Genomic DNA, 26,889 nt, shown 5'->3' with positions numbered 1-26,889 from the left:
CTTGTGGACCTTCGGGTGGGGACTCTCATCCTCTTTGGGCACTGAGTAACCGTGGGGCGCCCTCTGCTGCCCTGGGTGCACCACCTACAACCGAATGGAGAAGACCTGTTATTTCCTCTTTCTTATGTGAAGATGTAAAGTAAAACGTCTCATAAGCTTTTCCTGTGGCCCTTTGGGAATTTTATTAACGGGTTATAGAGGACTAGGATGCTTCAGCTCTTACTGTGGCTTCAAAGCCGGGCATTGCCACCTGTGTTTCTTTCTTTTTTTGTTTGTTTTAAAGTGTATTTATTTATTTTGAGATGGGGGGAGGGGCAGAGAGAAAGGGAGAGGGACCCCCCAGCAGACTCCGAGCTGTCAACACAGAGCCCGACGGGGGGTTCCATCTCACGAACTGCAAATCACGACCTGAGCCAAAACCAAAAGTCAGACGTTCAACCGACTGAGCTACCCAGGCGCCCCAGCACCTGTGTTTATTGCACTGAATGCAGCTGACAGGTAGGGTTTATGTTCGACCATCTAACGATATCTCCCCTCTTCTAGGCAAAGCCTTGGGGACCACAGCGATGGTGCCTGTTCCGTATGAGAAGATTCTGAGGGACCCAGCGGCCGTGGTTGTGGAGGGGCTTCCAGAAGGAGTGGCCTTTCAGCATCCCGAGAACTATGGTCTCACCACCCTGAAATGGATTTTGGAGAACAAAGCGGGGATTTCATTCATCATAAACAGGTGGCAGGCTCTATCCCCCTCATAAAGCCTAGTTCATTTGAGGATAAATTGACAGCTTAATTTCAATTCGTTTGTTAATTATGTCCTCTTACACTTAGAAGTTGGTTATTCAAATGTTTAATCTGTCTTTCATGTCGGGTAATAGTATCGGTTTTCTTGCAGACCTTTCCTAGGTCCAGCGAATCAGCTCGGTAAGTGACAGCTTCTCATAATCGGTGACTGCCCTTGGCTACTAAGCCAGTCCTGCTTTTCTTTAAAAAAAATTTTTTTTGTTTTAATGTTTCCTTTATTTTTGAGAGACTGAGAGAGACAGAGTGCAAGCGGGGGAGGGGCAGAGAGAGAGGGGGAGACACAGATTCCAAAGCAAGCTCCAGGCTCTGAGCTGTCCGCACAGAGCCCGACGCGGGGCTCGAACCCTCGAGCTGTGAGTTCATGACCTGAGCTAAAGTCAGATGCTTAACCGACTGAGCCACCCGGGCACCCCTCCAGCCCTGGTTTTCTTACTTGAAATGCAAGTCTGGTACATTCTAAAGCTTGTGTGTCTCTTGCCTGCTCACCATGGAGGAAGTAACTTCTGGCACCCCGGGGTGGGGGGACCGTGCCTCTTGTGGGGTGCTCAGCTCAGGGAAGGACACACCCCGACAAGAGCTGAAGGGATTCTGCTCCCAGGTCTCAAGCCGGCAAGCTCCCATGGCCAAGCTCCTAGGTCTCAAGCCGGCAAGCTCCTACTGCCCACAGAGGACAGTAGGCCTATCTTGTCCTCAAGTCCAGGGTCATGAGGATGCTGGGTCACTTGATAGTCCTTTGACCCCCAGCCACAGGCCGGGCATCGTTGGGTTCGGGAGTGGATGGAGGAGGTATGGCCATTTCTCGTGCTTCTGAGACTCATGGTCTAGAAGGAGCAAGGCTGTCCAACAGAGAACCAGGGGTGACCCGAGGTCTCCCCAGGATGCCCGGCGGAAATCCCCGGGAGTCCTGGGGAGGGTTTAGAGTTGTATGATCAAAGGGGCTTTGTGGAGCCACCAGGTGGCTCTCAAGCCGAGCAGGGTCTCAACACGTTGCTTCTGCCGGGAGGCCCATCCACGTGCCCAGGCAGAAAGCAATGTGGATGGGTGTTTGAGGCCGAGTTTGAGAACCCGGGGCCCTTCGTAATCTCCTCAATTTACGACGACGAACGGACCAAAAGAATAGCAATTTTTCCAGAAGTGTTTAGAGATCCACTTCTGCCCACTTCTTATTTTCCCAGATTATTAATCTGGAACATAGCTGGAAACTGTGGGCCGTACCTGTCCTGGAGAGACCAGGTCTGTCTAAGAGGGTGCTGTGCTGAGACTACCTAGGTACAGAGACAGGATGTCCAGAGAGGGGTGGGCAGAGTTCATGAGGCGCACGCGGGAGCGCACAGGGCTTGGGCTGCTCACAGAGCCAAGTCCGTTTCCAGAGCAATGGAACGTTCCCAGAATTCCCTAGCTTATGTTGAAGGGGAGACCTGAGGGCGAGGGGCGGCAGGTGACTGGGTGACCTTTGCCCCAGACGGCTTGTATTTTCATCATAGAACAGTAATAGCCGCACCCGCTAATTCATTGCTTCCGGCATACCTGGCATGGTTCTGCGTTCTTTGCACGTTTTAATTGATCCTCACCCAACCACCATTTTCAGATGAGGAAACTGAGGCCCAGGAAGGTTTAGTGACTTGCTGGAGGTCGCTGCGGCCCCTGTCTACTCCTCAGCCCCCACTCTGCCCACACACAGGGCGCGAGGACACGGGGGCCGCTTTGAATTGGTCTCTCCCCACTACTATTCTGTAAAGGCCTGGAGCTGGAGTTCTGTTCTCTCTGTATTTACTTTCACGTTACGTGCCTTCGAATGGTGTCATTTTCAAGGTGCAGAAAGGGGCTAGTGTGTGTCTTTTTACTCCTGCACAGGTGGGTCTTTGGTGGTCACGGATGCTAAGAGATCGGTGACGTCACCAAGTGAAAGGTAAGGGAAATAAAAAAATCCACATCTAACCCCAGAGTGTTAGTTTTTAGACCATGGAAAGTTTCCCTTGTTTTGTTATATATTCTTTATTCAAAAGGATGTTTGAGGTCTTAAGACTATGTTCAATGGACTCCTTTAATGGTATAACAGATTATTAAGAACATTAATGTTACATGAACGAGTTAGTTTTGCATTGAGCTGGATGGCGGGCAGGGGAGGTAGGACAGCGTGGAGATCTGGAGATTGGGGGGGTTTGAGTACAGTGCGTCCGGATCCCCATGGTCACGTCTCACCCCGGCCGGCTTGTCTTGACAAGGGTTCCCTTCTCCTTGCAGCTGTGGCCCCATCAGTGTGAAAACTGAACCCATGGAAGATTCAGGTACGTACACGGATGCTTATAGAATCGAGTATTTGGCAGATTATCATTTGACCCCTTTCTTTTGTTTTACTTCTAAAACATGGACTTGCAGTAAACAAAGAATGGGGGGCAGGGCGCTTCCTCAATTTGGTTTTAAAAATCTACAGAAAGCCGAGTGAGAAGCTAGAACCTTTCCCACTGAGGTCAAGAACGAGGAAGGATGTCCCCTCTTGAACTTCCTTCCAGTGTTGTACTGAAAGTCCTAGCTAATGCAATAAGACAAGAAAAGGAAATATAGGGCACACAGATTGGGAATGATGAAATATAACTGCCTTTGTTCACAGATGACATGGTCATCCATATAGAAAATCCTGGGGAGCCTGGGTGGTGCAGTCGGTTGAATGGCCGGCTCTTGATTTTGGCTCAGGTCATGGTCTCACGGTTGTGGGATCGAGCCCCGCATCGGGTTCCGTGCTGAACGTGGAGCCTGCTTGAGCTTCTGTCTCTGTCCCTCCCCCTGATCACTCACTCTCTCTCTCTCAAATAAAAATAAATGTTAAGAAAACCCCAAAGAATTGACCAGTGAAAGGGGTGGTGGTGACTAGGGCACCAAATAACCTCAATAGGGGCCTTATCCCTGCCTTCCCCCACTCCTTAAAGAAAGAAAAATGGCATTGATTAGAGGGGAAATGTTAAAAGGTCAACAAAATGTTTTAGATGCAAATGCTTGAGGGATGGGAAAATCTTTGAAAGCATTAAAGGCGCAAAGGTTAGAAAGTACATAAAACCAAACCTCAAAATTCAAGTTAATAAAAACGAACACAAGCTGGGGCACCTGGCTGGCTCAGTCGGAGGAGTGTGTGACTCTTGATCTCAGGGTTGTGTGTTCGAGCCCCATGTTGGGCGTCGAGCTTACTTTAAAAAAAAAAAAAGAGCCGTGCAGTCGGTTAGGCGTCCGACTCTTGATCTCAGCTCAGGTCATGATTTCACGGTTCATGAGATGCAGCCCCCCGTCAGGCTGTGTGCTGACAGCACAGAGCCCCCTTGGGATTCTCTCTCTCCCTGCCCCTCCCCTGCTGGTGCTCACTGTCTTTCTCTCTCTCTCTCTCTCTCTCTCTCTCTCTCTCAAAATAAATAAACTTAAAAAAAAAAAATAGGTCTCTTTTTGTCTTTAAGCTCTAAACTGAACCCGGGGCTTGAACTCACAACCCCAGGATCAAGAGCTGCACACTCTTCCGACTGAGCCAGCCAGGCGCCACGAGGCCTCTTTTGTTGATGCTTCCTTTTGGAGATGTGGTTCAGTTTAGACAAAAATGTGCTCCCTACTAACATGACTCTCTACCTTGGATTTCATGATGCCATTCAACTCACTTCCAGCTGCCTGACGGCCCCTGAGAGCCTCATTTCTTGTGATATTTCTGCACCCCTTGCTACACAGAACAACTGTCAAAATGGTTTTGAGTTTCAAATTTCTCTCTTTCTCTTTCTCCCCAAAACAAAGTGGCTTCAAACAATGATTAGTCTTTTTTTTTTTTAATGTTTATTTATTTATTTATTTATTTATTAAAAAAAAAAATTTTTTTTTTTCAACGTTTATTTATTTTTGGGACAGAGAGAGACAGAGCGTGAACGGGGGAGGGGCAGAGAGAGAGGGAGACACAGAATCGGAAACAGGCTGCAGGCTCTGAGCCATCAGCCCAGAGCCCGACGCGGGGCTCGAACTCACGGACCGCGAGATCGTGACCTGGCTGAAGTCGGACGCTTAACCGACTGCGCCACCCAGGCGCCCCAATGTTTATTTATTTTTGACAGAGAGAGAGACAGAGCACGAGTGGGGGAGAGGCAGAGAGAGGGAGACACAGAATCCGAAGCAGGCTCTAGGCTCTAAGCTGTCAGCACAGAGCCCGACGCGGGGCTTGAACCCACGAACTGTGAGATCATGACCTGAACCAAAGTCAGATGGATGCTTAACTGACTGAGCCACCCAAGCACCCCCAAACAACGATTAGTCTTTCTGGCAATTCCACACATTGGCCGGGCAGCTGTCTGCTCCCAGGTGACCTCGCTCCTGGGTCCGAGGCTGCTGGGAGAGCCTGGCCTCTGTCCGCTTGGTCTCACGTTCCCTGGGAGCCCGGGCACGTTCACATGGCCACTCAGTTCCGAAGCAGCAGCTTGGACGCACCTGCACTCTTCAGGCCTCGGCTCGCGTCCTGTTGGCCAACATCCCATTGGCCAAAGTGAGCCATGAGACGAGGCCCAGCTTTACAGGATGGAGAAGTAGCCTCCACTTCTAGAAAAGAGCAAGAGAGACATTGCAGACAGGCATGCACACCGGGGTGGGAGAAACCTGTGGCTAATGTTGCAGGCTACCACACCTTTCCCTGATGATGGCTTTTGGTTTCACTAACGTAGTTCCCCCAGGTTTTGAAATTTTGAAATTCATGTCTTTGTCATAGGTAAGATTACACGTAGCCACCGAGTGATGTATGGAGGGCTTGAATCACTGTATTGTACCCCGGAAACTGATACTACACTGTGTGTTAATTAACCGGAATTTAAATACAAACTTTACAAAAAAGGGGGGCGCCTGGGTGACTCAGTCGCTTAAGTGTCTGACTTCGGCTCAGGTCATGATCTCGCGGTTCGTGAGTTCGAGCCCTGCGTCGGGCTCTGTGCTGACAGCTCAGAGCCTGGAGCCTGTTTCAGATTCTGTGTCTCCCCCTCTCTGCCCCTCCCCGCTCACTCTCTGTCTCTGTCTCTCAAAAATGAGTAAATGTCAAAAAAATTAAGAAAAAAAACCTTAAAAAGGTGACATGTGCAAATGCATATCGCATTGGAGAAGAATATTTTACCGTATTTTGCATAAACGCACGTATGTACGAAGCCTCCTTGAAAAGGAAAATGTTCCCAAACTGGGAACCAGACCCTCTTCTTCCCTTCTTTCCCTCCCTCCCCCCTTCTGTTCCTTTCTACATCCTTCTCTCCTTCCTTCCTTCTTTCCTTTTATATTGATTTTATAGTGTTTTGGTTCTGTTACTTGTATCGTATACGGGAAAGCCGACTGTTCAGTGTGTGAGCCCCACGTTGTTTTGCTGGCGATCACGTTGCCCTGTTCATCAAGGCAGAGCCTGGAACCGTCCCAGCCGGTCCTAGTTCTCTGTGGCCTAACACGCGATTTTATGATTTTCATTGCTTCCAAAGGCACGGCACTGAGAGCGACGGCTGTGTCAGTCAAGAAGGAGTCCGAAGATCCTAATTACTATCCGTATAATACGCAAGGTAATCCCATTTTATTTTCATTTCCTTCCCCAAATGTTGTTTGTGACAGGAAGTTTTTTTTGTCGTATTTTTAAAAATTAATTTGTTGTGAGAGAGAGGGAGATAGAGAATCCCAAGCCGACTCCACACTGTCCGTGCAGAGCCGGACGCGGGGCTTGAACTCGCAAACCACGAGATTGCGACCTGAGCTGAAATGGAAGAGTCGGACGCTCCACCGGCTGAGCCACCCAGGCGCCCCCGAGATGAGAAATTTTAATTAGCCCCCATCTGAAAAACAGGCCGAAGCAATACGTTTACTGGGATGTAGCATACTGCCATTTAAAGTAAAGCATTTTACGGTTAGGAAATAGATCTGTGTTCAGCCTAAATCCTCATGCTTCGGGGCAAACGTGAAGACAGAGGTATCCTGGTGCGTTTTACTTGAGCTTGTCTGTTAAGTATTCTTATTTTGCATGTTCTAAAGTATGTCCCCCTAATCCTTTGCTGTCCTGTCTGTCCCCTAAGTTACTGAGAAAATACCGAAAGATCAAGACATTCAGGTACCCCGTTCTTAATAATATTTGCTTCATTGACGTCATACAAGTTAAACGGCGGAACAGCAGACACTGATTAGCTGCTAGGCGGTCTGTGCACTCGCCTGGCTTGGTCCTGTCCCCAGAGACCAGATCCCTGCTGGACCCCGGCGTGGTACCAGTTTGACGACGTGGTGTTGTGCGGGCACGGTTCTAAATCCTCGACCGCGACCAGGTTTGAAGCGCTTCCTACAAAATCTTGATTTTGAAGTTTTCCTGCAGCATTACAGAGCTCTGTAACTTACCCACTTTTTTCAGAATACCTGGGTGGCTCAGTCAGTTGAGCCACCCCCTCCTGGTTTTGGCTCAGGTCATGATCTCAACGGTGCATGAGTTCGAGCCCCGTGTTGGGCTCTGCGCTGACAGAGTGGAGCCTGCTTGGGATTCTCTCTCTCTTTCTCTCTCTCTCTCTCTCTCTCTCGCTCAAAATAAACAAACCGCTTTTTTCAAAAACTCTGAAGACCAGTGAAAAAGTGTCCATTGTCGCGGCACCTGGGTGGCTCAGTCGGTTGAGCGTCCAACTTCGGCTCAGGTCACGATCTCACTGCTTGTGGGTTCGAGCCCCACATCGGGCTCTGTGCTGACAGCCTGCTTCCGATTCTGTGTCTCCTTCTCTCTCTGCCCCTCCCCCACTCACACTCTGTCTCTCTCTTTCTCAAAAATAAATAAACATTAAAAAAAATTTTTTTTTAATAAAATACTTAAGGGGCACCTGGGTGGCTCAGTCAGTTAAGCAGCCAACTTTGGCTCAAGTCATGATCTCATACTTTGTGGGTTCGAGCCCCGTGTCGGGCTCTTTGCTGACAGCCCAGAGCCTGGAGGAGCCTGCTTCAGATTCTCTGTCTCCCTCTCTCTCTGCCTGTCCCCCACTTGCGTGCTGTCTCTCAAAAATAAATAAACATTAAAAAAATTTTAATACTTAAGAAAAAACTTAACCAAAGAATTGCAAGACTTGTACACTGAAAACTATAAAACGTTGTTTAAAAAATTAAAGGAGATCTAAATAAATGGAAAGATATTCTGTGTTCATGGACTGGAAGACTTCCTTAAGACTGTTATGAAATTCAAGGAACCCAGAATAGCCAAAACAGTCTTGAAAAAGAACAGACAGAAGACCCACATTTCCTGATTTCAAAACCTACTGCAAAAGCTACAGTTATCAACTGTGATCCTGGCATAAGGTTAGACAGTAGATATTCAGTGGAATAGATTTGAGAGTGCAGAAATAAACCCCTATCTTTATAGCTACTTGATTTTCAACAAGGGTGCCAAAACAATTCATTGGGGGAAAGAATAGTGTTTTCAAAAAAATGGTACTAGAATAACCAGATTTCTACATACAGAAAGATCCATTTGGACCTCTACCTCACACCATATACAAAAACTAACTCAAAATGGATCAAAGACCTAAATGTAAGAGTTAAAAATTCTCATGCACTTAGAACTCCTAGACGCAGATGGTTGTGACCTTGGATTAGATAATGGTTTCTTAGCTAGAGCAGCCAAAGGAAAAAAATAAATTAAACTTCATTAAAATTAAAAACTCGTACTTCAAAGAACTCTGTCAAAAAAGTAAAAAGGCCACCAGTGGAATTATCGGAAATGTTTGCAAGTTATATATCAGATGAGGATATCATATCCAGAATAAGAACTGTTTTAACTGAACGACAAAAATGCAAATTATGCTATTTAAAATGGAAAACGGGGTGCTGGCTGGCTCAGTCAGTGGAGCATGTGACTCTTGATCACGGGCTTGTGAGTTCAAGCCTCACACTGGGTGTAGAGATTACTTAAAAATAAAATCTTTAGGGGTGCCTAGTTGGCTCAGTCAGTTAAGCGTCTGACTTCGGCTCAGGTCACAATCTCATGGTGCGCAAATTCGAGCCCCACATGGGGCTCAGACCCTGGAGCCTGCTTCAGATTCTGTGCCTCCCTCTCTCCTTGCCCCTCCCCCGCTCATGCTCTGTCTCTCTCTCAAAACCATAAATATTTTTAAAAAAAGAAAAAAGGCTCTGAAGATCCCATAGTGAAAAAAGCAGGCACAGAAAAACAGGATATGGAGTTGGTGACTGTTGGCACCAGGGAAGGGCCACATGGTATTATTGTACCATCTCTGCTTCTATAGGTGTGAAACTTCTCCAAAGTGCAGGTAAGACAACAAAAGACATAGAGGAAGGATCATTTGTGTGAATTTTATTTCAAGGAGTTAAAGTATTTTTCATGTGCATTGCTGCGTGGGTCTTGAACTGTTTGGATGGTTTTAAATGGATTCTTGTTTAGGGACACCTGGGTGGCTCAGTAGGTTAAGCGTTCAGCTCTTGGTTTCGGCTTAGGTCATGATCTCACAGTTCGTGAGTCCCAGCCCCGTGTCAGGCTCTGTGCTGACAGTGCAGAGCCTGCTTGGGATTCTCTCTCCTTCTCTCTGCCCCCTACTCTTGCTGTCTCTGTGTCTCTCAAAATAAATAAATAAACTTAAAAAAATTCTTTTAAATAAAAAACATAAATGGATTCTTGTTTACATTTTGCATTTGCCCTTTTTAAATATCTGTATCATTTGCTTCCCTTCCAGACAGCCATCATCCTTCTGGGAGCAGCGACATAATGGACATGGAAGTATCCATGGAAGGTTAGAAAAGCCATTTTATGCTTTTTTCTTTTTTCTTTTCTTTTTTTTTTTTTTTTTTTTTGGTTTTGTTTTAGTTTACAGTATTTTGCAAAGAACACAGTCTTTTTTTTTTAATTTTTTTTTTTTAACGTTTATTTATTTTTGAGACAGAGAGAGACAGAGCATGAACAGGGGAGGGGCAGAGGGAGAGGGAGACACAGAATCCGAAGCAGGTTCCAGGCTCTGAGCCGTCAGCACAGAGCCTGACGCGGGGCTCGAACTCACAGACCGTGAGATCATGACCTGAGCCAAAGTCGGATGCTTAACCGACCGAGAACACAGTCTTTGAAACGCCCATGACGCATGTTTGAAACTAAGGCAGCTTCCTGGCATGCCTTCTTAGAAAACCAGATGAGTCTTAGCCCTAGAACGTGGCTCTGGGAATCTGTCAGTCTCTTCCTTCTCCGACCTGTAAGAGATTCTACATAAAGCACCTGGATTAGAGGTCGCGTGGTGAGAAAACTTCACATCTGTGTCATTCGTTGCTTTATTCCATTTTCTCTTCTTGAATGGGTATACCAGAATTCTTTTTTTATTAATGTTTATTTATTTTTTGAGAGACAGAGCATGAGCAGGGGAGAGCAGAGAGAGAGGGAGACACAGAATACGAAGCAGGCTGCAGGCTCTGAACTGTCAGCACAGAGCCCGACACGGGGCTCGGACTCACGGACCGTGAGATCACGACCTGAGCCGAAGTCGGACGCTCAACCGACGGAGCCACCCAGGCACCCCAGTGTTGTTGTTTTTTTAATGTTTATTTATCTATTTTTGAGAAAGCACAAGCAGGGAAGGCGCAGAGGGAGAGGGAGACAGAGAATCCGAAGCAGGCTCTCCACTGTCAGCACAGAGCCTGATGTGGGGCTTGAACTCACTAACCGTGAGAACGTGACCTGAGCCAAAGTTGGACACTTAACCGACTGAGCCACCCAGGCATCCTTGTGTGGTCTTTTGTTTTTGTTTGTTTGTTTTATTTTATTTTATTTTATTTTATTTTATTTTATTTTTAACATTTATTTATCTTTGAGAGACAGAGAACAAGCAGGGGATGGGCAGAGAGCGGGGGAGACAGAATCTGAAGCAGGCTCCAGGCTCAGAGCTGTCAGCACAGAGCCCGACGTGGGGCTCAAACCCACAAACTGTTAGATCATGGCAGATGCTTAACCAACTGAGCCACCCAGGCGCCCCTATTTATTTATTTTTGATGAGGGTCGTACAGAAAGGGGGAGGGAGAATCCCAAGCAGGCGCGGGGCTGGAATCCATGAACCGCAACATTGTGCCCTGAGCTGAAATCAAGAGTCGGACACCTTACAGACTGAGCCACCCAGGCGCCCCTGTGTCATTTTTAATAGCTTCTCTGAGGGGCACCTGGGTGGCTCAGTCAGTTGAGCGTCCGACTTCAGCCCAGGTCATGATCTCACGGTTCGTGAGTTCGAGCCCCGCATCGGGCTCTGTGCTGACAGCTCAGAGCCTGGAGCCTGCTTCGGATTCTGTGTGTGTGTCTCTCTCTGTCTCTCAAAAAAACACGAATAAACGTTAAAAAATTTTTTTGTAAAAAAAGATAGAGGAAGGCCTACATGGGAATCCGGGTAGAACCAGTATGGAGTGAGAATCAGAGAGATGTCACTGGATGTTGGCCTTTGAAATACTTTGTTTCTGAAGATACTTTTTTTTAAGTATTTTTTTTTTTTAGTAATCTCCCCACCCAGCATGGGATTCGAACCCACAACCCCAAGATCAAAAGTTGCACGCTCTACTGCCTGAACCAACCCACGCCCCCAAGAGGTTTTTTATTATTGTAGTACAGCAGGAAACCCACTTATGATAGACCTGAATTCGTTTGATTTGGGGTTTTTTTTTTTACCTTTTTAACTAAAGATTCACAAAAAGCTGCAAGAACAGTCAGAGAGGTCTGGTGGGCCTTCACCCGTTTCCCCCCAAGCATTACGCATTCCATTACCACAGTCCAATATCCAAACAGCTGATGTGTTTTGCGTCTTTCTCCCTTCGTGAACAATTAATGGAAGGTTTGTTTTTTTTTTTTTTTAGTGTGTATTTATTTTTGAGAGAGAGACAAGAGTGCTTTCTTTGATCCCTGTGATTCCTGACAACAAGGAAACGCTATGGCCACAGGAATTCCATTAGGTGGACATTCTGTGTCCCCTGACGTGGGTAACCGGGTGTTGTGTTATAAGATCTGAGAGTTTCTTCTCTCCCCTTAACCCTTATAAGGTTGTCCTTTCTTACCCTGTGATCCCTTTGAAAGTTAAAATTACAGGGGTGCCTGAGTGGCTCAGTCCGTTGAGCGTCCAACTTGGGCTCAGGTCATGATCTCACAGTTCGTGAGTTCGAGCCCCACGTCGGGCTGTGTTCTGACAGCTCGGAGCCTGGAGCCTGCTTCAGATTCTGTCTCTCTCTCTGTCTCTCTCTCTCTCTCTCTCTCTCTCTCTCTGGGCCCCTCCCCCGTTCATGCTCTGTCTCTCTCTGTCTCAAAAAAAAAAAAAATTAAAAAAAATTTTTTTTTATTTTAACTAAAAAAATTTTTTTAATCTTTTAGTAAAATAAAAGTAAAGTTAAAATTACCTTCAGGGGTGCCTGGGTGGCTCAGTTAAGCATCCGAGTCTTGATTTTGGCTCAGGTCACGACCTCATGGTTCATGAGTTCAAGCCCTGCATCAGGCTCTGCACTGGCAGCACGGAGCCTGCTTGGGATTCTGTCTCTCCCTCTCTCTCTTCCCTGCCCCCACTCGTGCTCTCTCTCTCTCTCTCTCTCTCTCTCTCTCTCTTGAAATAAATAAACTTTGAAAATGCTTTCAGGTTTAGGGGCGCCCAGCTGGCTCAGTTGGAAGAGCGTGTGGCCCTTGATCTTGGGGTTGTGAGTTCGAGCCCCACGGTGGATGTAGAGACTACTAAAAAAATAAAAATAAATAAAATTGTTTACAAAAATTACCTTCACGTTTATACCTCTACATGTATTAAGTATGACACATGTCTAAAATGCCAGGATAAGCTCCTCTTGGAAGGCGAGATTACATAATAACAGATGTCATTTTAGAAATTTTTTTTTTTCAAGATTCCACTCTGCTTGTCCCATCAGAAGCGTGTGAGGACCCCGAAGCCGAGGTGAAAATTGAAGGTCAGTTGCCTAAAGCTTTGTCAGAGTGACACATGGCTGAGTGTGGCGTTCATCCATTCCTAAAGGGGTTATTGTGGGGGGGGGGGGATGGGATATGCGGGGGTGGGGTGTGTATGTGGGGGGTGGAGGTGTGTGTGTGTGTGTGTGTGTGTGTGTGTGTGTGTGTGTGTGTGTTTTACGCCATGCACATCAGCACCAGACTGTCCACCGTCCCCAGTGAGGGAAGAAGGAAGGGGGATGGGCAGGGAGGGGAAGAGGGAAGGGGATGGGCAGGGAGGGCTGCATTTCCCTCAGAAAACAGACCCCCACTTCCGCTAGATGGATGAAGAGTTTACAGATAACAACTGATCGGGCCTACAAGCAGTAAACTCCGTCAAACGGCAAGTATCTCACGGAAGTCAAGTTCAAAGTGTGGTTTTAAACAGATTTATTTTTAAGATCCACCACGTAAGATAATTTTCGTTGAAAGACTTACAAACTGACGTGTAATGTGTTTGGGTTTTGTTCAGATGTCTGTTTCAAAACCACATCCAAGGGGCGCCTGGGCGGCTCAGTCGGTTGAGCATCTGACTCTTGGTTTTGGCTCAGGTCATGATCTCACAGTTTGTGGGTTTGAGCCTCTCTCTCTCTCTCTCTCTCCCTTTTTTTCCTTTGCTTGTTTGTTTTGTTTCTTATATTCCACATATGCGTGAGATCATATGGTTTTGTCTTTCTCTGATTGACTTATTTGTTTAGCATTATACTTTCCACATCCATCCATGTTGTGGCAAATGGCAAGGTTTTGTTGTTTTTTTTTAATTTTTTTTATTTTGGGGAGAGCACACGTGGTGGAGGGGCAGAGAGAGGGGGACAGAGGATCTGAAGCAGGCCCTGAGCTGACGGGCTGACAACAGTGAGCCCGATGTGGGGCTTGAACTCCCGAACCACGAGATCATGACCTGAGCCGAAGTCAAACGCTCAACCGACTGAACCATCCAGGTGCCCCAAGATTTCATTCTTTTCTTTATGGCTGAATAATGTTCCATTGGATATATATATACATCCCTTCCTCTGTGGATAGACATGGGCTGCTTCCATAATTTGGCTATTATAAATAATGCTGCGATAAACATCGGGGTGCACGTATCCCTTTGAATTCGTGTTTTTATGTTTTGGGGGTAAATACCCACTAGTATGATTACTGGATCATAGGGTAGATCTATTTTTCATTTTTTAAGGACCCTCCACACTGTTTTCCAGAGCGGCCGCACCAGTTTGCATTCCCACCAACAGGGCAAGAGGGTTCCCCTTTCTCCGCATCCTCGCCAACACCCATTGTTGCTCGTGTTGTTGATTTTAGCCATTCTGACAGGTGTGACGTGGCATCTCGTTGTGGTTTTGATTTGCATTTCCCTGTTGCTGAGTGACACTGAGCATTTTCATGTGTCTGTTGGCCATCCGGATGTCTTCTTTGGAGAAGCGTCTGTCCACGTCTTCTGCCCATTTTTTAATTGGATTATTTGGTTTTTGGGTGTAGAGTTGTATCAGTTCCTTATATATTTTGCATACTTAACGCTTTATTGGATCTGTCAATTGCAAATATCTTCTCCCATTCAGTAGTTTGCGTTTTAGTTCTGTCGACGGTTTCCTTCGCTGTGTAGAAGCTTTTTGTTTTGATGTCATCCCAACGGTTTACTTTTGCTTAAAAGCAAGATTTCCCTCACCTCGGGGGACATTTCTAGAGAAATGTTGCTACAGCCGATGTCAGAGAAATTACTACCTTGCTCTCTTCAAGGATTTTTATGGTTTCAGGTCTCACATTTAGGTCTTTAATCCATTTTGAGTTTATTTTTGTGTATGGTGTGAGGCGACCCGGTTTCATTCTTTTGCATGTGGCTGTCCAGTTTTCCCATCACCATTGGTTGGAGAGACTGTCTTTTCCCCCTCATATATCCTTTCCTCCTTTGTCGAAGATTAATTGACCATATAATTGGGGGTTTAGTTCTGGGTTTTCTGTTCTAGTCCATTGATCTATGCGTCTGTTTTAATGCCAGTCCCATACTGTTTTAATTACTACCGCTTTGTAATAGAACTTGAAATCTGGAATTGGGATGCCTCCAGCTTTGTTTTTGTTTTTCAAGATTGCTGTCCGAGGTCTTCGGTGGTTCCATACAAATCTTAGGATTGTTTGTTCTAGTTCAGTGAAACATGCTCTTGGTATTTTGGTAGGGATCGCATTGAGTCTGTAGATGGCTGTGGGGAGTATGGCTATTTTAACAGTATTTGTTCTTCCAGCCCATAAGCATGGAATGTCTTTCCATTTCTTTGTGTCGTCCTGAATTTCTTTCACTGGTACTTTTTTTCTTTTTTAATTTTTTTTTTTTTTTTTTTACATTTTATTTATTTTTGAGAAACAGAGTGAGACAAAGTGAGCAGGGGAGGGGCAGAGAGGGAAGGAGACACAGAATCTGAAGCAGGCTCCAGGCTCTGAGGAAGCAGTCAGCACAGAGCCCGACACGGGGCTTGAACCCACAAACTGTGAGATCATGACCTGAGCCGAAGTCAGACACTCAACCAACTGAGCCACCCAGGCGCCCCTTTTCACTGGTACTTTTAATTTTCAGAGTACAGGTCTTTTCACTTCTATAGTTAAGTTTATTCGTAGACATTTTATTGTTTTTGGTGCAGTTGTAAGTGAAATTGTTTTCTTAATTTCACTTTCTGCTGCTCCCTTATTAGTGCACAGAAATGCAACAGGTTTCTCTATATTGGTTTTGTATCCCGCAACCTTAGTGAATTCCTTCATCCATTCTGGTAGTTTTTTGGTGGAGTCTGTGGGATTTTCTATATATAGTATCATGTCATCTGCAAATAGCGAGAGCTTTATTTCTTCCTTACCAATTTGGATGCCTTGTATTTCTTTACATTATCAAATTGATAAGCACGTTATCAAATTCTTTACATTATCAAAAAGGGAGTCCTTTTTAATTTAGAGATAATATTACTTCTCATGAAACACCACAGGGTCTGGATTGATTTTGCCTCAATTAGGGAAATTTTGAGAGTAAATGAATGTTCCCATCTGGACTTGATTCTTCCATTTGTACTTCATATATTTGAATTCTAAAAATGGTGTCATCAAGTTCATTGTTTTAGGGGGAAAATCCCTCTCATCACTATTTTTGTTTAAGTTTATTTATTTTATTTTGCATGCATGAGCGGGGGAAGGGCAGAAAGAGACGGAGTTAGAGAATCCCAAGCAGGCTCCGTGCTGTCAGCTCGAAGCCCAACGCGGGGCTTGATCTCATGAACTGTGAGATCACGACCTGAGCTGAAATCGGGCCCCTTAACCAGCTGAGCCACCCAGGCACCCCTCATCACTGTTTATAACAGAGAAAAAGCAGGTGTGGCGTAAGTGCCCAGCAGTTAGTGAAAGGGTCGTGGCCACCCGCTGGGGAAAATGCTCATGGGCATTCCGTGAATGTCAGCTGTCTGGCTCAAGACAAGTTAGAAACAAAACAGAGGGACACTCAAGTCATAATTTACAGTAGGATCTCAATTTTGTTTAGAAAGAAATTTCATATAGAAAGAGAAAACTTAGGCGAAAATACAAAAAGAAAGAAAAAAGAAGCCATAGCCACCAGAATTAGAATTAACGTGATTTTACTTTTCTTCCTTTTGCCTTTACCGTTTCCCCGCCCCGCTCCACCGGAAGCATAGATTTGTTAAGTATTAGGGGGAAAAGTCAGGTCCTGATGGGTTCTGTGTGAAGGGACCACTTCTCTGCAGGGTGTTAACCCTGAAAGCTTTATTGGGAATTATGTGGCGATGCCGTCAGGATAATTAGACTCGGAGGAGGTGCTTTCCTGTCCGGGGACGATGTCCCTGACCCCCCAGCCAGCAGGGGTAGATGGATTTTTCCCTAGACGGGTAGATGTGTGCGGATTCACTCACACCTGAAGTCAGGGGGGCCTCAGTGGGTTTAAACGTGATATTTACATTGCCCAATTTCAGAGCCATCATAAGGCCTCCGGTACCTCCCATTCTGAGCCATACGGTGTGGGGCTTTTTCCCCTTAAAACCCCACGAAAGGAAACCCTTAAATTACCTTAACTGCTTTTTATTGTGGTGAAACTCACATCACATAAAATTAACCATTTTAGAATAAATGATTCCGTAGCATGTAGTACATTCATGGTGTTGGGCAACCACCACCTCTATCGCGTTCCAGAACATTTCTGTCTCCCCAGAAGGAAACCCTGTACCCATTACCATCCCTCCCCATTCTCTCCTCCCCCCCATCACGGTCATCCACCAATCTACTCTCTATCTCTGGATTTATTTGTTCTATATAGTTCCTACCGGTGGGATTGCACAATGTGTGACCCTTGGGGCCTGGCTTCTTTCACTTAAAGTCTCCAAAGTTCAGGGCTGGGTGGCTCCGTTGGTTGAGCATCCAACTTCAGCTCATGTCATGATCTCATGGTCCGTGGGTTCAAGCCCCGCATCAGGCTCTGTGCTGACAGCTCGGAGCCCGGAGCCTGCTTCGGATTCTGTGTCTCCCTTCTCTCTGCCCCTCCCCTGTTCATGCTCTGCCTCTCTCTGTCTCAAAAATAAATAAACATTAAAAAAATTTTTTTTTTCAATCATGGTTTATCCGTTCTTCCATTGATGGATGTTTGGGTTGTTGCCTCACAGTACTTCTAAAAATATAACAGGGACACCTGGGTGGCTCAGTGGTTAAGCATCTGGCTCTTGATTTCAACTCAGGTCATGATCTCATGGCTCATGAGTTCAAGCCCCATATTGGGCTCCATGCTGTCAGTATGGAGCCTGCTTGGGATTCTCTCTCCACCTCTTCCCCGCTCATTATCTCTCTGCCTCTCTCCCTTTCTCTCTCAAACATTTTTAAAAAAATATAGCGGAACATGTCAACTCACTATGTCGTACCCCTGAAGCTATTGCGACGTTGTATGTCACATCTCCTTCAATTGAAAAAGGAAACGGGGGAGCCTGGCTGGCTCAGTTGAAAGAGCGTGTAACTCTTGATCTCAGGTTCATGAGTTTGAGCCCCACATTGGGTGTAGAGATTTTTTTTAAAGAAATAGCTTTTTTTATTTTTATTTCTTTTCAATGTTTATTTTTGAGGGAGAGAGAAAGAGCGAGCAGGGGAGGGGTAGAGAGAGAGGAAGACACAGACTCTGAAGCAGGCTCCAGGCTCCAAGCTGTCAGCACAGAGCCCAACACAGGGCTCGAACCCACGAACTGAACCATGAGATCATGACCTGAGCTGAAGTCGGACACTTAACCGACCGAGCCACCCAAGTGCCCCTGGGTGAGCACCTTTAAACTAACTTACAGTTGAGCAGTAACTAAGAAAGACTCGTTTATGTACAGAGATAGTTTTAGGAGAGTTAAGGTTTACACCCATTCGTGAAAATACCATCCATTTATTTGAAATGTGCGGGGCCATCAAAATGGGTTAACTGCCAATTTATGCATTAATTACAATCGGATTTTGATTAGTTTGCAAATCGTGCTTGGTATGTTTTATGACAGATTTTACATGTTGAAGAGTCAGTTTTATCTTTATTTTTAAGTTTATTTGGGTTTTTTAAGTAATCTCCACACCCAGCGTGGGGCTCAAACCCATGACCCCAAGATCAAGAATCACACGCTCCTCTGACAGCCAGCCAGGTGCCCTTGGAGGAGTCAGGTTTAAGGATAAAACATTAGTACTTTATCAGATCATAATGCCTTATCTTCTGACACTGTTTCTTAATTGAGTCTGGTGACTCAAATTAGTTCTGGGCTTTTTGGAGGCTCGACGGTGTAAAGTGCCCTGAAAGATTTTTTGTTTGTGTGTTTGCTTTTTAATTTGAGAGGCAGTGGGGAGGAGGGGGGAGGTGGAGGTGTGGGGGGGGCGACAGAGAGAGAGAAAGAGAGAGAGAGAATCCCAAGAAGGCTCCACATTCAGCATAGAGCCCGACGCAGGGCTCGATCCCACAACCCCGGGATCACGACCTGAGCTGAAATCAAGACTCAGACGCTCAACTGACTAAGCCACCCAGGTGCCCCGGGAAGGTTTTTCTTACTTCAAGTTGATGATGGAAACTGACAGTAGTTTCAGTAAGCTCTTAATGTTCAACCAGGTTGTTAAGGATCGGGCTTTCCAGGACCTACTAGATTTACCAGAAATATGAGTCATTTTGGGGTCAAGACTTGCAAACTTTGCCACATTTCCTCCCCAAATTCTGTGTTTGAAGCAGCCCCGGAACACTGCAGGACAACTTAATGGCTTTTGTTGACAATGTGGCTCATGTCCCTTTGAGGTCTTGCTCTTTAGATGCAGAAAACGGTGGGGCGCCTGGTGGCTCAGTTGGTTGAGCGTCTAACTTCAGCTCAGGTCACGATCTCACGGTGCGTGAGTTCAAGCCCCGCATTGGGCTCTATGCTGACAGCTCGGAGCCTGGAGCCTGGTTTGGATTTCAGATTCTGTAACTCCCTGTCTCTCTTCCACCCCAGCTTGCTCTCTCTCTCTCTCTCAAAAAATAACAGTAAACAAATTTTTAAAAAAAAGCAGAAAACCAGACACCAGATGATGGATCGTTCGCAGAACACATGGATCGAGCTTTAAGTTCTCAAGGGACTAGAAAGTTCCTTTACATTTCCCACATATAACTTCACTTGTGTTTGTCGTTTGACCAGAAAACGTGATAATGTCCACTCTGCTTTTGTTCTTTAACCCTGTCTGAGCCTTTCCTTGACTGCCTGTTAAATCGTTTTTCAGAGGACGTGTGCTTCTTAAATGTCCTCTTGGCCATTTATGTTCTATTTCCCCTCCCCCTCCCCGTCCCCCTCCTTTAAACTGAGTAACAACAAAGAAAATACACGTTTAAACATCCCTTTGAAGTCAAATTATACCAACTGATGCATTAGAGGCTATGAACTAAATAAAAAAGTTAGGCTCTTTCCCCTGTGACCTTGACACTGAACTGCAGAGACCCAACTATCAGTTATGCTGTGGCGCCTTGTTATCCTGCAGCTAATTGTTCTCCAAAGCTTTAAAAATCGAATCTGTGCTTCTGACCAAAGTAGCACCTTGGCATTTTTAGAGGAGAATTGACCTAATTTTCTTCAAGTTCTAAATTTCAGTTTCTACTTTTAGGAAGGACAACTGCCTCGGGTATTACACGTTCCGCAGTGGGTGTTGAAGATCTTAACATCGTTCAGGTGACAATTCCAGGTATGGAAGCTTATCTGGCTTTATCATTATTTATTTTCTGTTTCCTTTTGTTCTATTTTTTTAAATTTTGTTTTGTTTTGTTTTTGAGAGACAGAGAGAGACACAGCATGAGCGGGGAAGGGGCAGAGAGAGAGGGAGGCACAGAATCCAAAGCAGGCTCCAGGCTCTGAGCTGTCAGCACAGAGCCCGACACAGGGGCTCAAACCCACGAGCTACGAGATCATGACCTGAGCCCAAGTCAGATGCTTAACTGACTGAGCCACTCAGGCACCCTCCTTTTGTTCTGTTTTAACCATTTTGTGACACGGGTTAGTCCCTCAGAGCTGGTATTTATCTATCTATCTATCTATCTATCTATTTATTTATTTATTATATTTTGCTTCACCCTGTCAGCTAAGCAATGACAATTCAGGAATTAAAAATATGCTACAGATTGTCACACACTGCATATCTCGCTCATATCAGACATCATCAGATCTGTTTCTTTTCACAGCCATGCCCTGGAATTACCTGGAAAATACCCGCCAGGGCAGGCAACTCCAACCACCAGCTACCGTTAAATTGGAATTGGCCATAGAGGAGAAATTTATCTGCTGCCTGCCAAGCAATCTCTTCTGATACGTATATGTAAGGTCTATCTGGAGAGATGCGAAAGAATCTAATAACCTAGTTTCTCCAAGGAAAGAAACAGACTGAAGAGAGGGATGGGAGAGAGATGTTTCATTGTACACTATTCTGTGTCTCATGAATTTTGAACCATGTAATTTCTTTCTAATCCTACTACATCTTCTTCCTTTTACTTGTCATATTGCATTGGCTAGGATTGCTAATGTTGAAGAGTAGAGGTGAAAGTGGACATCCCTGTCTTGCATGATGTTCAAAATGTTCCGAACCTAAAGTAGTATGGAGTGTGTTTACATGGAGTTATAATTTGGCAAATTCTCTGTCATCTGTAGCATTTTCAAAATGCTTAATTATTGCTAAAACTGAATTGAATGATAAGCCAGGTAAAGTGTTTTTTTTCACGTGCCATCAGGCACTTCCTCCAACAGCTTTCATGGGGGCAAATAAATACATCAATAACCCTTGTTTGCTTGATTGTCTAATTATTTTTAGATAATGAGAAGGACCGATTATCCAGCATTGAAAAGATAAAACAACTAAGAGAACAAGTCAATGACCTCTTTAGTCGAAAATTTGGTAAGTTTTTATATTGTTATGTATCCAAAATGTGTATTTTGAAGTATTTCTTTTTAATTGAATACTTTATCCAAGAAATTGATCTTTCTGGGGGCACCTAGCTGGCTCACTCATAAGAGCATGTGACTCTTGATCTGAGGGTCATGAGTTTGAGCCCCATGTTGGGTGTAGAGATTACTAAAAAAATTTTTTTAATAAAATTAAAAAAAAATTTTTTTAATGTTTATTTTTGAGAGAGAGAGAGAGAGAGTGGTTGGCGGAGGGCAGAGAGAGAGGGAGGCACAGAATCCGAAGCAGGCTCCAGGCTCCGAGCTGTCCGCGCAGAGCCTGACGCGGGGCGCTGCAACTCACAAGCCACGAGATCATGACCTGAGCCGAAGTCGGATGCTCAACCGACTGAACCACCCAGGCGCCCCAATATTTTTCAAAAAAGAAATTGATCTTTCTACGAAGGGGTTATGATCAAGATGCGTGTGAATTTTTTCCCAAAGAGCTTTTACACGCACACACGAGTTACAATGATAATAGCTATTTTTGATTTCCTTAGTTCTTACCGTGGCTGAACATTGCTTTTAGCACTCACCTGTGATTAATCACGTACCCTTCACAAACCTTTACCCTCTTTCGGGTGGATACTATGATTGTGTCTCTTTAACGGAGAGAGGAACCAGATCTGCTTTACGGCCCGTTGCCAGTTTCCCAGTCAGTAAGATTATTCGAGAAGTAGTAATGGCTGATCGCCCGTGTTGGTCACTTGGCGAGAAGGATTTTAACCTCTTGGCAGTAACCCCACGGTCTGGGCAAAAGTAAGTGACCCACTCAAGTAGGCCTTTCGTTGTCTGTCTCATCCCAGGGGAAGCAATTGGGGTAGATTTCCCCGTGAAAGTTCCCTACAGGAAAATCACGTTCAACCCCGGCTGTGTGGTCATCGACGGCATGCCCCCGGGGGTGGTCTTCAAAGCCCCCGGTTACCTGGAAATCAGCTCCATGAGAAGGATCTTGGATGCTGCGGAATTTATCAAATTCACAGTCATCAGGTGAGTGAGAGCTCCCTGCTTGGCCATGAGAACCAACACGCGGCTCGCCGTGTGCACAAGGTGGGCCTTTTTTTTTTTTTTTTACCCCAGGAGGTGGGCGGTGGGTCCCTGAAGCCAAGCTTCTGCGCCAAGCCGCCTCCCCCACTGAGTTTACCGTACTCTGCTCCTGGGAGCCGTGTGTCCATGTCCCTGGTGACGGCGGCGGCCTCCCCCACTGCACCTAGCATAGTGTTGACGCTCGCCGAAGCCCGTCAACCAGAACTGACTGGGCAAGAGGGGACGGATGACCTCTGTTGCATTCACCGTGTCTCTTTCTCTTCAGACCGCTTCCGGGCCTCGAGCTTAGCAACGGTGAGTATCCCGGGTGGCGAGCAGGGCGTTCCGGCACCCAGCGTGCGGTGCGACGCATCTCGGCGGGCACTCCTTGCTTCTTGAGCCTTGAGCCTTAGAGCAAAGCGTGGTGCTCTCTAGATGCAGTTTCTTTTTTCCCCACTGGCGATCAGGTCCTTTAATTCTGCTGCACAGCCAGGCATTTCTTCTCCCAAGATGGTTTGGTGCGGCTCACTGGTGCGCCCTCATCCGGGAGCCCTCCAGGGGCTGGTAGGTCGATGCTGAACTAGCCCATCCTAGCCGGTAAATAGGGCCTGCCTGGCCACCACAGCTCCACCCGCCCCGTGATCCCCCACCCAGATCTCCCCACAGTTCAGACCCGAAAGGGGTACCGCCTGGCACAGACAGGGGCTCCCAGGGCCCCCTCAACCTGTTCTGACAGAGCAATGCCCCAGCCACCGTGCGTGGCAAATATCTCCCCTGGAGTCCTTGCACGCAACTTAACACCCTGGAGGGTGAGTAAAGCAGGTGGAGAGCTGTTCGCAAGAGTGCGAGTCACGAGGGAACCTCCTCGTTTACAGTTTGAAAACAACGAAAACACTCTTGACAAACGCCCGACTGTTATTCCTAAACTCACCTTGTTGCCAAATGAAATTTTTTTTTTGGTACGTTTTTGTACCCAGCTTTACGGGGGCATGGTTTACATGCCGTAAAACTCGCCTGTGTGCAGTGTGCACACGTCAGTGATTTTTAGTAAATTTACAGAGTTGTGCAACCGTCACCACAATCTAACATTAGGACATTCCTGTCACCCCCAAAACATTCCTTCTACCCATGTCCCGTCATTTCCCGTTCCCACCCCCAGCCCCAGGCAACCACCGAATTGACTTTCTTTCTGTCTCTGCCTTCATTTTCTTAAAGTGAATTTTTAGGCCTGTGTTTTCTCCCAAGTAGAGCTCACCTGCATCGTGGCCAGATTTCTTTAAATTTCAAACAAGTAAGTTCTGTGCGGTCCCTTGGCTATCTATGACCATGGTCTTTTGTGACTCACAGCAGGTAAATCACGCGCCTTCTGTGGCCATCCATGTCTCTGTTATTTCAAAGTTCTCTGGAGACCCAAATGAAAAAATATGCATTAAAATGCAAACATACTGCCAGATCATTCTTGCTTAAACCAGATGTGGCAAACATAGGTCCTTGCTGAACTTTACAAAAGATGCCTTTCTTTTGGCTCATGTACCTTTTTTTTTAAACTTTTTTTTAAAGTTTATTTATTTATGAGAGAGAGACAGAGAGACAGAGTGTGAGGGAGGAGGGGCAGAGAGAGAGGGAGACACAGAATCCAAAGCAGGCTCCAGGCTCTGAGCTGTCAGCACAGAGCCTGATGTGGGGCTCGAACTCACGGACTGTGAGATCATGACCTGAGCTGAAGTCAGATGCTTAACCGACGGAGCCACCCAGGCGCCCCTAATGCTTATTTATTTTTGAGAGAGAGAGGAGAGAGAGAACGCAAGCAGGGGAGGGGCAGAGAGAGGAAGACACAGAATCCGAAGCAGGCTCCAGGCTCTGAGCTGTTGGCACAGAGCCCAACTTGGAGCTTGAACCCATGAACCATGAGATCATGACCTGAGCAGAGGTCGGACGCTTACTGCGTAAGCCACCCAGGCGCCCCTGGTTCATGGACCTTTTAAAAATGGGAACATGCGGCCAACATTGAAAAGCCAGGGACTTTTGCAGAAAAAAAAAAGAAAAAAGAAAGCCACAGACTTTTTCATAAAAGTCTATTTCTGGGGGTGGGGGGCACCTGGCTGGCTCAGTGGATGGAGCACGTGACTTACTCTTGGGGTCGTGAGTTCGAGCCTCACCTGTGGTGTAGTTTACTTAGAAATTTAAAAAAAAAAGTCAATTTCCAAAGTTTCTTTTTTTTTTTAATTTTTTTTTTAAACGTTTATTCATTTTTGAGAGACAGAGACAGAGCATGAGTGGGGAAGGGGCAGAGAGAGGGAGACACAGAACCCAAGGCAGACTCCAGGCTCCAAGCCATCAGCACAGAGCCCAACGCGGGGCTCGAACTCACAAACTGCAAGATCATGACCTGAGCCGAAGTTGGTCTCTCGACTGAGCCACCCAGGCACCCCATTTTTTTTTAATTTTTTTTAATGTTTATTTATTTTTGAGACAGAGAGCATGAATAGGGGAGGGTCAGAGAGAGAGGGAGACACAGAATCTGAAGCAGGCTCCGGGCTCTGAGCGGTCAGTACAGAGCCCAGCGCGGGGCTCGAGCTCACGGACCTTGAGATCATGACCTGAGCCAAAGTCGGAAGCTCAACCGACTGAGCCACCCAGGAGCCCCTCCAAGATTTCTTTAGAAATCTGAAGATCTGGCCACTATGGGCCCACATTCCCTCCAGCGGCAATTCGCTGGAGCGGAGGGTCTGGCCGTCCCTCTCGGCAGGGGTGGGTTAACCATGCCCATCCCCCAGCCACTTTACCCCTGACATTTATCATCATGCTTTTGCAATCATTTTTCGTAAAGAGAAAAAGTGAACTATTTCTTGTCTCCGTGTCTCTATCAAAAGTGGGAAAGAGAAAGATAGACCAGGAGGGCCGCGTATTTCAAGAAAAGTGGGAGAGAGCATATTTCTTCGTGGAAGTGCAGAACATTCCTACGTGTTTAATATGCAAACAGAGCATGTCGGTGTCCAAAGAATACAACCTCCGACGTCACTATCAGACGAACCACAGTAAGCACTACGACCAGTACACGGAGAAGCTGCGTGATGAGAAGCTCCACGAGCTGAAGAAAGGACTCAGGAAGTACCTCCTGGGGTCCTCAGAAATCGCGGGTCCCGAGCAGAAACAGGTGTTTGCGAACGCGAGTCCCGACGAAAACGCTGCCGCGCAGCCCGTAGAAGACGTGGCTGGGAAATTATGGGAGAAGTTACGTGAAAAAATCAAGTCGTTTGTGGCTTATTCCATTGCAATCGACGAGATCACGGACATAAACAACACCACCCAGCTGGCCATATTCATCCGTGGCGTGGACGAGAATTTCGACGCCTCGGAGGAGCTTTTGGATACGGTGCCCATGACGGGTACAAAATCCGGCCACGAGATGTTTCTGCGGGTCGAGAGAAGTCTTAAGAAGTTTCACATCGACTGGTCAAAACTGGTAAGCGTGGCCTCGACCGGCACCCCCGCGATGGTAGACGTGAATGATGGACTGGTCACAAAACTCAAGTCCAAGGTGGCAACGGTTTGCAAGGACTCGGACCTGAAGTCTGTGTGCTGCATCATCCACCCGGAGTCCCTCTGTGCGCAAAAGCTGAAGATGGACCACGTGATGAGCGTGGTGGTGAGCTCCGTGCACTGGATCTGCTCCCGTGGCCTGAACCACAGCGAGTTCACGACTTTGCTGTATGAACTGGAGAGCCAGTACGGCAGCCTGCTGTATTACACCGAGATCAAGTGGCTCAGCCGCGGGCTGGTGCTCAAGAGGTTCTTCGAGTCGCTAGAGGAAATCGATCACTTCATGTCATCCAGAGGGAAGCCCCTACCTCAGCTGAGCTCTCAGGACTGGATCCGAGACTTGGCCTTCTTGGTCGACATGACAACGCATCTGAACACCCTGAACATGTCCCTGCAAGGGCACTCGCAGGTCGTGACGCAGATGTACGACTTGATCCGGGCGTTCCTCGCCAAACTGTGCCTTTGGGAAACTCACCTGGCGAGGAACAACCTGGCCCACTTCCCCACGCTGAAGTCGGTTTCCAGAAACGAGAGCGACGGCCTGAACTACATTCCCAAGATCGTGGAACTAAAGACTGAATTCCAGAAGAGGTTGTCCGACTTCAAACTCTACGAAAGCGAACTGGCCCTGTTCAGCTCCCCTTTCTCGGTGAAGATCGAGAGCGTGCACGAAGCGCTCCAGATGGAGGTCATCGACCTGCAGTGCAACACGGTGCTCAAGACGAAATACGACAAGGTCGGGGTCCCGGAGTTCTGCAAGTACCTGTGGAGCACCTACCCCAAGTACAGGGTCCACTGCGCCAAGATTCTGTCCATGTTCGGGAGCACCTACATTTGCGAACAGCTCTTTTCCATCATGAAACTGAGCAAAACCAAATACTGCTCCCAGCTGAAGGGCCCGCAGTGGGATTCCGTGCTCCACATCGCGACGTGACTTTGAACGCGTCCCCGGCCGCGCGAGCCTGAAATCCCCTCAGCCCAGGGGATCGTGAGGTGAGAACGGAGTTATGAAAGATCGCCGTTGCCTGTTTCTTCCCCACTTTGACTCGGAAATGGAACTTGCCGTATCCCTGTTTGTATGACATTTTATGCTTCACCCATAGTCCAGTAAAAAATCAATACTGTTTTCTTGTA

The 26,889-nt window shown here is 46.6% G+C and overlaps 1 protein-coding gene across 14 annotated transcripts in view; it reads left to right on the top strand.

The window, feature by feature from the left end:
• LOC123589209 (general transcription factor II-I repeat domain-containing protein 2B) overlaps window positions 1-26,889 on the top strand; it is a 51,151-nt gene extending 24,262 nt beyond the window's left edge. For 4 of the 14 annotated variants that reach the window (XM_045460970.1, XM_045460975.1, XM_045460971.1 and 1 more), the window contains 12 exons: window positions 544-727; window positions 890-918; window positions 2,653-2,707; window positions 3,043-3,086; window positions 6,267-6,344; window positions 9,486-9,542; window positions 12,652-12,714; window positions 19,862-19,939; window positions 21,056-21,139; window positions 21,993-22,176; window positions 22,499-22,527; window positions 25,086-26,889. In XM_045460970.1, coding sequence (XP_045316926.1) covers window positions 544-727; window positions 890-918; window positions 2,653-2,707; window positions 3,043-3,086; window positions 6,267-6,344; window positions 9,486-9,542; window positions 12,652-12,714; window positions 19,862-19,939; window positions 21,056-21,139; window positions 21,993-22,176; window positions 22,499-22,527; window positions 25,086-26,689 — 2,489 coding nt within the window. In that variant the 3' untranslated portion in view covers window positions 26,690-26,889. Of the gene's footprint in view, window positions 1-543; window positions 728-889; window positions 919-2,652; window positions 2,708-3,042; window positions 3,087-6,266; window positions 6,345-9,485; window positions 9,543-12,651; window positions 12,715-13,032; window positions 13,275-19,861; window positions 19,940-20,432; window positions 20,648-21,055; window positions 21,140-21,992; window positions 22,239-22,266; window positions 22,403-22,498; window positions 22,528-23,427; window positions 23,790-25,085 lie in introns of those variants that run through there. The other 10 variants (XR_006708218.1, XM_045460977.1, XM_045460972.1 and 7 more) reach the window with 10 other exon arrangements.

This window comes from Leopardus geoffroyi, chromosome E3 (genome assembly GCF_018350155.1).
Source record: "Leopardus geoffroyi isolate Oge1 chromosome E3, O.geoffroyi_Oge1_pat1.0, whole genome shotgun sequence".
Taxonomy (NCBI): domain Eukaryota; kingdom Metazoa; phylum Chordata; class Mammalia; order Carnivora; family Felidae; genus Leopardus; species Leopardus geoffroyi.
Note: the sequence above shows the minus strand (reverse complement) of the source record. Positions and strands in the feature narration are given on the sequence as shown.